We start from the raw sequence: 11928 nt of genomic DNA, 5'->3' as shown, positions 1-11928 counted from the left end.
GTTTCTTCGTACTGACCTTTCATATCCTTGAAAAACATTGAAGTGTCGAGCTATTTAGTTACAACTAATTCGATCACGTGACCTTTGCATTTCATACCGAACGCTGACCTAAGCTCTGAATATCATTTCAGTTGAATAATCATCAATTGTGGATCTAAAACCACAGCGTATTGTTACTTCGAGTTGTTTTTGGCCGTTGTAAGAGACGTTTCTGTGTAGATTTGTGCGCAAAATTCAAATCAGAAGGGATTTCAAAGCTATTTTCGTCGTGTAAAGCGCTGAACGGTTTGCGTTGTTGATTCCTTTGTTGGTGACTGGCGAATCGAGCTGTTAATGGCGTCGTTTAGTAAACTCAAGGCTTAGAATTCTACCAAAGGACCCATGGATGCGCCTGAAATGTTTCAGAAACCATCACATATTCAATGCAGGATGTAACATGGCTCGTTTTTCCCGGGATTTAGGAGGAAATGCGCTATGAATGACCCTCAGAGGACTTGTATTCTTCGGAATGCATGCCGATTTAAAATAGAACGATGGCGGTTTTACGTTGTGGTATTATGGACATTATGTGTGTTTGGTCTTCATCGTTGTTCCGTCAATGCATCGACAACAAATTCCATCTATTTCAATGTTACTGAAGGACTTCCAATAGGAACATATGTCGGCAATATAGCAAACCAGCCATACGACGTGGTATTACACATTCAACCTCAAGATGACTTGATCCTCGATTCAGTCTCCAAGAACATTACTACAAGAATTGTTTTAGACCGCGAAAAGATTTCGGGGTACGTTATTGATCTACTGAACCATAATCCGTTTCAAGTAACAGGTATTTTTATAAATGTCTCTGACATAAATGACAACATTCCAACCTTTCCCGTGAGTGTTTACGATTTTGAATTTTACGAAGGGAACCCTGTACTGGCGCACGTAAGAGCAATCGACGACGATCTTGGGTCATATGCCGTGCAAAACTACAGCATTGTTTCTGGAAATACAGATAACATGTTCGTTCTGATAGAATACCTTGACAGTGCCGGCCGTTTGAGAGCAAAAATAGAATTACAGCCTGGAAAACAACTCGATAGGGAACAGCGCGATTTGTTCAGTTTGAACGTGTCTGCCACGGATGGCGGCACACCACCACAAACGGGCTTCGGCTTAGTCAATATTACTGTACTGGACTTGAATGATAACGATCCTGTTTTTAACCCAAAATATTACACAGCTAACATCACCGAAAACTCCAAAGCGTTCACATCGATAGTGGAAGTGTACGCCACTGACAAAGATATCGGCAGGTATGGAAAAGTTTTGTATTCCGTTATTCATGATTCCAGCTCAGACCCTGACGGTTATTTCACACTACTAACTACTGAGAAAGGGGAAATAGTAAATGTTGCAATCCTCGATCGCGAGAAACAAGATCGTTTCTCGCTTCGTGTGCGGGCACACAATCCAGGCAGTCTGGGATATCACAAACACGATATAGCTTTCGTAACGATTAATGTTCTGGATGAGAACGACAACCCTCCAGAGGTCACCTATACATTTTATCTAGACGATGTCTTTCAAGTTTATGAGGATGCCAGCCCTGGAACTAAAGTGGCACGCGTTCGGGTCTCTGATAAAGATGCTGGTAAAAATGGGCAAATCGAGTCTGTGACGATTCAAGGTGGAAATGGACATTTAAGTATTGCTTATGATGCAGTAAATGATGTTCACATTATTTCACTTGCTAAAGAATTGGATAGAGAAAAACAACCTACTTTTCCAGTTCACATTTATGCCAAAGACCGTGGCCAACCTCAACAAACCACACAGGATGGATTCATCTTTAATGTTGGAGACATTAATGATAACCATCCTAAATTTGATCAAGATGTGTTTACTGCTGCAGTGTCAGAGAATGCTACCATTGGCACAAGTGTTTTGGTTGCTCGTGCAACTGACAAAGACATAGGTTCAAATGCCAAGTTAGTTTATAATATTTCCTACAGTCCTCAAGCTACTTCTTACAAATCTTGGTTCCAAATCAATCAAGCTACTGGAGAGATTCGCACAAGTGCAAGGCTGGATCGAGAAAAATTTCCTAGACTGGAGTTCCTCGTGACTGTCACAGACTCAGGTGTACCAGCTTTAGGTGCAAACTGTACCATTATCGTGAACATTACTGATGCTAATGATAACAATCCTGTCTTTACAGAGGCTGTGTACTTTTCAACAGTTAATGAGAATTCAGCCAATCATACTTCTGTTGTGCAAGTTATGGCAAATGACATTGATAGCGGAATTAATGGTATGGTGCTTTACTCCTTGGAAACTCAACATAGGAGTGTTCCATTTTCCATAGATCCAAACACTGGACTTGTTTCCTCTTCAGGACTAATTGACTTTGAAGCTCAGTCACTTTACCTGGTGAATGTTGTGGCATCTGATGGCGGAGGACGTTTTGATAAATCTATTTTGAACATTTCTGTGGTGGATGAGAATGATAACTATCCAGTTATAAATCCAACAACATACAATGTGTCAGTCTTTGAAAACCTGACCATCAATGATGCCATCGTAACAGTTTTGGCCAAAGATAATGATAGTGGCATCTTCTCACAAGTCAATTTTGCTTTTTCAAATGGGAACAATGATGGTATCTTTTTCATCAGTTCATCCTCTGGGGTGATTACTCTGATAAAACCCCTTGATCGAGAAACAAAGGACTTTCACCGACTTGAAGTTCAGGTTATGGATGGTGGTGGATTGAAATCTAAAAACTCAGCAGTTGTAGAAGTCACAGTTTTGGATGTGAACGATGAACCTCCTGCATTTGAACCAAGTTCTTACAAATTCACCATAATTGAAAACTCTGATATTAACTCACTGCTAGGTTCAGTGTATGCCTCAAGCAAAGACTTGGGGACAAATGCTGACATTTATTATTCAATCAGTGGTGGTGACATGCACAGAGTCTTTACCATAAACTCAACGGGAACAATTTTCACCCGAAGCAACATTGACCATGAAAGAAGTCCAGAATTGTTGCTTACCATTCAGGCAAAAGATGGTGGTGTACCACCTCTTTATGGCTTTGCAAATGTCAGTGTGACAGTGATTGATATTAATGACAATGCCCCTTCATTTGAAAGCAGTGTAATTGATGTTAGTGTTCTGGAAGATACCAAAGTCGGAGAAGTTTTCTACAATGTTACTGCAAAAGACCCTGACAGTGGTCTGTTTGGTCGTGTAAGGTACACTCTTCTGTTCAACCCTAACAGCACCTTCCAGGTGAATGCGAGCACGGGTGCATTGACACTGACTCACTCTATCGACTTTGAAGGTCCAAGGCATTATATGATTAAAGTTTTGGCAGAAGATGGTGGATCCCCACCTTTGAATACAACAGCTACCTTCAGAATAACTGTCGTAGACGTGAACGACCACACTCCAGTATTCTCCAACTCGTCCTACTCTGCACGTATCGACGAACTTACTCCAGCTGGGACTGACATCTTAAATGTAACAGCCACTGATGCAGACACTGGTAACAATGCATGGATCTCGTACAGCTTTCAGTCGGGTGTGGACACCAGTATGTTTGGCTTGAGGTCCAATGGATGGCTCTACATCACCAGAAAGTTAGACAGGGAGCAGCAAGATGTTTATCGATTTAAAGTGGTCGCCACAGACAAAGGACGTATTCCTAAAAGTTCGACAGCTGATGTGGTAATATATGTTGACGATGTTAATGACCACAATCCCGAGTTTACTCAGCAGTCGTACATATTCTCTGTGGATGAGAATCAACCAAACAGAACATTAGTTGGTCAGGTTCCTGCATCAGACAAAGATGCTGGTGCCAATGCGAGGATTTCATACACTTTCGAGCCCCCAAGCGTCGAGTTTGTAATTGATCACAATACAGGCATCATTAGAACTAATCAAGTTTTAAATCGAGAACAGCGCTCTTCCTACACACTTATGGTGAAAGCGAGAGACCACGGTGCGAGTCCTAGAACAGACTATGCTAGCGTGACCGTTACGGTTCAAGATTTGAACGATAACGCGCCCACCTTTAAGAAACCGTTCTACGAGAAAGCTGTTCCGGAAGATATCCCCGTGGGGTCGTCTGTCCTAACTGTCGAAGCTTCTGATCCAGACGTAGGCTCCAATGGTATGATTAGCTACTTCTCTGCCAGTAATCCCAGTGTGTTTACCATAAATGCCAAGACTGGTGTTATCACCACTACAGCTCGATTAGACCGTGAGAAACACGAGCGTTATACGTTAAGCATCGGCGCCAAAGACCATGGAAATCCTAATCAATCTCACGTCGTGTTCGTCACTATTCATGTGCTCGATGTGAACGACAATCCACCTCGCTTTGTAAACAACAGCATCTTTGTAAATATACCCGAGAAGCAGGCCATTGGAACTGTCGTGACTACCGTGACAGCCAGAGATAAGGATACCGGAAACAACGGCAAAGTGCGTTACTCCATCGATCAAGGTAACGGGGGAAAGGTGTTCGAAATCAACGCAACTTCCGGTGTTATCACCCTTCGCAAACAACTGGACTTCGAGAAAAAAAGCAAATATCAGCTCAGGATTGAAGCACGCGATCAGGGTCAGAACAGTCAGCGCAGCTACCTGTATGTTACAGTGTACGTGCTAGATTCGAACGACAACAGACCCACGTTCGAGATGAACCCCGTGACCGTGCAGTTACTGGAAGGCGTGCCTCCGAACTCCAATGTCACCACCATTAAAGCTCATGACTACGACTCGGGTCAGAACAGCTGGATTCGATATTCAATCGATTCTCAGTCGCCAGGGCCCCCAAAATTTAAAGTTGATCCGTCGACAGGCGTCGTTCAGACCATCGGAAGAATCGATCGCGAGGCAGTCGACGAGTACACTTTAAACATCCGAGCCACCGATCAAGCCTTTACAGAATCCGAGCGTTTATCGAGTACGTTGACGATTTTCATCATCGTGAGCGATGTCAATGACAACAAGCCGACTTTTGTGTCGCCGAACGAGACGTTTGTGATGGAAGACGAAGGCTTTCGCTACCCCGTCATCACAATCACCGCCATAGATGACGACCTAGGTAGCAATGGTGAAGTGACGTACAAAATAGAGCATGATGGGAATGGCGAAAGCTTTAAAAAGTTTGCCCTGAATGCGGACACGGGGCTGCTCGAGTTGCTGGGGACCTTGGACCACGAGACCACGCCCAAGTATGTTCTTAACATTTCTGTCACAGATAAAGGCACTCCTCCCCGGTCCTCCTTCCAGCTGCTGACTGTTTTCGTCGTAGATGTGAACGATAATGGACCGGAGTTTAACCAGAGCTTGTTCCTCGGAAACGTGAGCGAAAACCAGCCCGTGGGTACCCCTGTGATGACGGTCAGCGCGTACGACCTCGATAGCGGAGAAAACGGTGCCTTGACCTACAGTATTCCCAGAGGAAATTTGAATCACAAGTTCGCAATTAATGGCAGCAGTGGAGTGCTTTATACGAATTCGACGCTTGATCGCGAGGAAAAAGACGAGTACACTCTCACTGTTTACGCTACGGACAACGTTTATCCTCGTCGTGTGGGAACCTGCACAGTGAAAATTAAAGTTCTTGACGTGAACGACCACAGGCCCGTTTTCATTCCCTCTCGTCTTAATTTGACTGTTTTAGAGCACACGGCCCCTTTCGATTTTCACACATTGAGAGCTCTAGATTCTGATATTGGACAGAATGGTCGCCTTCGCTACATTATTCAGCGTGGTAATGAAGACGTGAAGTTTTCAGTTGGAGAGTTTACGGGTGTACTTTCGACAACAGGTCAGCTCGATAGAGAAATTAAATCTCGGTACGATTTAGTCATAGAGGCAAGGAACGTCGTTGTTCCGTTTTATAACGCCAGTATTCACGTGACAATTTTTGTTGGCGACAAAAATGACAATTCGCCAAAGTTTGCGAACACCTCTTACAGCTTAAACATCCGGGAGCTTACCAAAATCGGTACTTCTATTCTCCGCGTGAAAGCCACGGACGGTGATTCGGGAAAGAATGGAGAAATCACGTTTTCTTTAAGTACTGAAGCGCTGAGTATTTTCCGTATCGATTCCAAATCAGGAATTATCTACACCTTGCAAGAATTTGACTACTACACCAAGAACGTTTACAACTTTCTCTGCCGGGCAACGGATAAAGGAGTGGCACCTAGAGAGACATCGGTTGGAGTGACGGTGTCAATCATTGACGAGAATAACCACGCCCCTGTGTTTGAGAAGATACCTTACGAGGCTACTATCGCATCTGGTTCGTCTGTGACACAAAATACCTTAGTGACAGTGCACGCTAAAGACAAAGATTCTAGCTCAATAACCCATATGACCTATAGGCTTGCTAATAGTTCGCATCGGTTCTTTCAGCTGGAAAGTAACAGTGGAAGTGTGAGAGTTAAACCAGGTGTCTCTAATATACCCGACGGAGCTTATGTTTTGAACATCATCGCTGATGACGGTGGTAACTTGACCGGGAGAGGTATTTTGGAAATTATAGTTGGAAGCGCCGCGGTCAACCGACCAAAATTCGTCAACAGCACGCCAGTGTTCGTTTCCCTGCCTGAGAACAGCCCAAAGGGTCGCGAAGTGGCCCGAGTACTGGCAAATCCATCGAACGATGTGGTGTACAGCATAGTCGATGGTAACAGTGGTAACGCTTTCCTTATCAACGCCCAAAACGGCATCATGACAGTGCAAAACCCGGCCTACCTCGATTTTGAAAGATTGCGTTACTTCAGCCTTCGCATCATTGTGTCACGAAAGAGCCAACCGTCAAGAAATGATTACCTAACACTGCAAGTGAACCTAACGGATGTAAACGACAACAACCCAGTCTTTCATCCCGCAAATATTTCTGTTCAACTGTCGGAGGATGATGCATTGCAGTCCAGCAGTTTTACATCTAGGACTGTGGCCAATCTTTCTACAACAGACAAGGACTCTGGGAAAAACCAGGAAGTGACCTACAAGATCATTTTTGGGAACGTGGATCGTAAGTTTGTCATTGATGCACAGCGTGGTGTACTTACTACCAATGGTATCCTTGATCGCGAAAAGCACCCAGTTTACGATTTGGTTGTTAACGCGACAGACAAGGGAACCCCATCTAGGTCCAGTTTAAGCCATGTGGTTGTCAACATTGTCGATGTCAACGATAACATCCCAACATTCTCAGGGCCGTATTCAGTGAACGTTAACGAAGATCTAAGAGTCGGGTCCCTCGTTAGGCGCGTGGCTGCCACTGACAAGGACAAACATCCAAATTTGATGTATTCTTTTGGCAACGACAAGACTAGTTATGATGTGTTTCGCATCGATCAGTTGACAGGAGAGATAACCTTGTTGGAATCCTTGGATTACGAGCGTAACAAGTCTTATGAACTAAATGTAACTTGTAGCGACGGCCGTTACAAGTCCCACACCACAGTGACTGTTAACGTGAAAGATGTGAATGACAATGCTCCGAAGTTCTTGGAAAGCTCCTATCAGGCCACACTTTCAGAAGAAACTGCCCAAGGTACGTCCATCTTAAAAGTTAGCGCTGAAGACAAGGACGATGGCTCAAACAGAGAACTGAGATACGCGTTCGTGACCTCTCTAGACGTGTTCCGTATAAATGCTACCTCGGGTGTCATCTACACGGCGAAAAAGATCGAAACTAGTGATCGAGAATCGCTTTACTTCGTCGTGGTTTCGGCCATTGACCGAGGGGTGCCTCAACAGCGTGCTTTCGTAACGGTGCAAATCCGAATCAACCGAAAACCAATGTTTAGGGAGCCAGCGTATAAAAAGAGCATTGCCGAAGACGCCCCACCTGGCACTACAGTTCTGACAGTCTCCGCCGCCGATGACTCAGGAATGAATGTAGCCAAGATAAGTTACAAGTTTAAATTTGGAAACTCAGAAAATCTCTTCCGGATCGGACTTCGAAGTGGAATCATCGAAGTGAACGATTTTGGCTTGGATTATGAATCGGAAAAGAATTACTTAATGGGTGTTGAAGCGCGAGATGAAAGAACAAACAAGAGTGTTGTTGTGGAGGTGAACATTACTATTACTGACGTCAATGACAATTCACCAGTCTTTGATCCGACGGAATATGTCAAAGAAGTGTACGAAAATGTATCGATCGGAACGACTCTTGTCCGAGTAAATGCGACGGATAAAGACTCCGGAGCCAATGGGCGGCTGGTGTTTTCCATCCTCTCAGGAAATGACAAGCAGTCTTTTAGAATAAACAGTAGGACTGGTGAAATTGTTACGATCACGAGTTTGGACTATGAGAGTATTAAGGAACATGGGTTGTCGATACAAGCCAGTGATGAAGGTAAGCAAGCTCAAATCTCAGGTTTTAACGATAAGTCTCCGAGGAGAGATGAAATTTGCAGCTTCACCGTGCAATAAAAAAGAAAACGCCCTCCAAGTAAAACCTTACTTAATACTTCGCCTAGTTTTTTAGAGGTGATCAGCTGAGCATAAGTAAGAAAATTGCTTTTTTGACAAAGAGGCTAAAGATCAAACTAAATAAATGAAGATGTAACAAACTTCTTAACCCTTTCACTCCTAAGATCCAATTAGTAATTCTCACTACTATCTGCCATACAATTCTTATGAGTTTAGTTCGGAGAATTTGGTATTGGATCACTACTGAAGTTCAGATATGTTCCTCACGGCTGGGAGACAATCTCAAACCGTTTTCTTTTGTTTTTTCTTTATGAACATTTTTAGGTCTTAAGCCAAAAATAGATGTTGCATCTGTGCGTATCAAGATACGCGACGTGAACGATAACAAACCCGAATTTCACATACCACATCCCGAAGATGTCGGAGTGGAAGAAAATTCCCCCGTCGGAACATTCTTTTACGAGCTTAACGCGAAAGACAGGGATTCAGGCGAAAACAACGTCGTTATGTACAGCATCATTGGAGGGAGTGGACAAGGTCTGTTTATCATCGAAAGCGACAGCGGAAGGCTCAGCACTAACGCTACTTTCAATTACGAGGCTCGTAATCTTTACTGGCTGCTAGTCAAAGCCGTAGATAAAGGGAAACCTCCTTTAGATAACACGGTAAATTTAACAGTGAACATCAAAAGCGTGGACGAATTTGAACCTTCATTTGAAAAGTCGAGCTATGAGTTCGAAGAAGTTCCTGGAAACGCCAAAATTGGTTACGTTGTCGGTCAGGTTGTCGCGTCCGACGAAGATGACGGCGAAGATGGCCGCTTGCGTTATTCCTTCGACTTTGTCAGTTTAGATGTGTTTGCGATAAATGAAACCACTGGAATTATCTTCGTCAACAAGTCGCTCAGTGAAGTGAACAACAAACGGCGAAAACGAAGAAGTGTCGAAGAAACCGATGATGTATCGATCGGATCACGGAGGTTTCGAAGAGAGATTGACGTGACAAAGGTCAAGCTTCGCGTGCAGGTAGACAGTGGTAAGCCAAACTCGTTCAAGGGGCTGGCATCGGTAGAGTTTGGAATTGATTTTGCTTGCGCCGAATGTGCAAATACGGAACAAAGAGGTGATGGCGATGACGAAGGAATATCCAAAAATACCTACATCATTATTGGCCTAGCAATCTTAGTAGTGGTAATTTTGATTGCTTTCATCGTCATGGCGGCCATTATTTTACGCAAGAAGAAGAAGAAAAGAAGTCGTCAGCATCCTCGGTTGCGTTATGATGGTTCATTCGATGAGATTACGGTGTATTCAGCTCCAAATGGGAATATCAACCACGTGGATTCATCCCTAGAGAATGTTTCTACGCCTCGCGGTGTCTCTCAGGAAGGTTCGCCTCTGAACGGCCCGAGTGACTCACCGGCTTGTGGAACCGACTCTTCGGATACACCGAATAGCGCGTCGAGCGGCCGAGGTTCTTCAGAAGGCGTTGATTTTGAAGACGGGCGTCATCCGGTGATCGTAAACGGAGATATTGGAAGTTTACACTCCGAGAATTATGTCAAAACTGTTGTGGGACCTGATTCGGGAATTCAGCAGGATTCTGATCAAGTTTCTCAACTTACAATCAGCGACGCAAGTAGCATGATGCAAGGGGAAGGTTTGGCGATTGATAAACACTCGGACAAAATCGAAAAATTGCTGGCACGGCTTGGAAGTCAAGAAAGTCTCCATGTCTTCGGCGAAGAAGGAGGTGGAGAGGCGGACGGCGGAGTTGACGTCAGCAATTTGCTTTACGCCAAGCTAGCCGAAGTCGACGCCGACGAAGATGAATCGATTATTGATGGGATGCGACCGTTTGTTGAAGAAGGACACGATCATCCTTCGTACGGTGGATCGTTGAGTTCGATTGTGGGCAGTCGGGAAGAGCTGACAGGAAGCTACAATTGGGATTACCTTCTGGACTGGGGCCCGCAGTTCCAGCCGTTAGCGGATGTTTTTCTTGAAATTGGTAAAATGAAGGACGATGCACATCCAAAGAAAACTGTGAGTTTAAGCTTGCCTTCGAGTCGTGATTCCCGAAACCCTCCAACAGGGCTAGTAACAACGGACATGCTTTCTTCGGTGTCTTCACTTCCGCGCTCACCCATTAGTCCTCCTTCCACACGGTACACTTCCCCTGCATTCTCACCGAACTTTACTCCGGCCATTACGCCCTTAGTAACTCGTTCTCCTTCAGTTTCTCCTTTGGACACAGGAGCATCAACCCCGGCATTTTCTCCCACTTCGGGAACCACGCCCAAATCCGGTTCTCGGCCGTCCTCGATGCACGTACCTGTACTGCACCTGCGCAGAGACTCGCACGATGGATCAAACTCAGACTTGACTCATTCGCCGTCCATATCAGACAATGAATCTAATTTAGAAATCGATGTATAGCGAATTTATTTTGTAAAGATATCGTATTATAACTTTGCGCTCTGGAAGGCTCCTCTTGCAATTTCGACATCATATGCTATTTTTTACGATAAAGGAAATTCATATCTTGGTTTTATTCATATGTAGAAACTTTTAATAATGAACCTGACAGTGATTTCAAGAGCTCTTTGATGTGAGAAATCGTTGCGTTTTTAAATTTTTCAGCAGACATGTACTTTTGGAGGTTCAAGTTGCGGTAGATTCTCGCCTTACAAAACATTTAATATCGTATAATATATTGTGCAGTGTTGCCATCTTGGTTTTATTCATATAGAGAACTTTTTTATAATTTAACCTGACAGTTATTTTGAGAGCTCTTTAATGCGAGAAATCTTTGCGTTTTTAAAGTTTGCAGCAGACATGTACTTCTGTAGGTTTTTTGTTGCGAAGATCTTCACTCCACAAAACATTTCATATCGTATAATATAAAGTGCAGAGTTCTTTCTATTTTTGTACATAAAGAAATTCTGCGCTGTTTTTTTTTTAAAGAAAATTTCCTATAATGTTTATAATTACGGAGCGATTCAGAATATTATAAATTTAAGGAAACAGAGCGTGTGCAAGTAAGGTTGGTTTATCTGTAGCTTCCTAAAGTGGGAAGGTTTATCCGTGAAAAATAGAACGATTTTGTACATGGAAATGTTGTAGTTTTGTTTGACTATCAACGAGGCCGATCATACGAAGTTGAGGCGAGGGTAATCGACGGGCAGTATTCTGCCCTCTTTTCCAACCTGTCAACTTTTCTCTATCGCGAAGAAAGCCTCAGTTGTTGATTACTGTAGCTGAATGACGTGCTTAGAAGGTGGAAGGACAGGGTAATTGAAATTAAGCACGATTATAGCACAGTGTTTGCTAAAACCTCCCTTGCATTACCTACGAGATAAAAGCAGACTTAGATGGGGCAACAACCCTCCTTCAAAGTCCTTTTAGGGCAGGGCCAATCCCATATTGGTAATTTTTAGCCCTTTCTTTCCAACTTTCT

At 43.7% G+C, this 11928-nt stretch overlaps 1 protein-coding gene across 1 annotated transcript; it reads left to right on the top strand.

Annotated features, from left to right (window-relative positions):
* The first annotated feature begins 132 nt into the window (after positions 1 to 132).
* Positions 133 to 11586, top strand: LOC131784305 (protein dachsous-like). Its single transcript, XM_059101103.2, has 2 exons — positions 133 to 8392; positions 8794 to 11586. The coding sequence occupies exons 1-2, from the start codon at positions 475 to 477 to the stop codon at positions 10905 to 10907; spliced, it is 10032 nt and encodes a 3343-aa protein (XP_058957086.2). The 5' UTR covers positions 133 to 474; the 3' UTR covers positions 10908 to 11586.
* Positions 11587 to 11928: the final 342 nt, after the last annotated feature.

Source organism: Pocillopora verrucosa, chromosome 14 (assembly GCF_036669915.1).
Source record: "Pocillopora verrucosa isolate sample1 chromosome 14, ASM3666991v2, whole genome shotgun sequence".
Classification (NCBI taxonomy): domain Eukaryota; kingdom Metazoa; phylum Cnidaria; class Anthozoa; order Scleractinia; family Pocilloporidae; genus Pocillopora; species Pocillopora verrucosa.
The sequence above is the reverse complement of the archived record's forward strand: the minus strand, read 5'-3'. Positions and strand labels throughout refer to the sequence as shown.

Bases quoted from the DNA above. Each gene is read 5' to 3' on its own strand.
- LOC131784305 (XM_059101103.2), top strand. From the start codon at position 475: ATGAATGACCCTCAGAGGACTTGTATTCTTCGGAATGCATGCCGATTT. The intron at 8,393-8,793 runs GTAAGCAAGCTC...GAACATTTTTAG, and splicing joins GATACAAGCCAGTGATGAAG to GTCTTAAGCCAAAAATAGAT.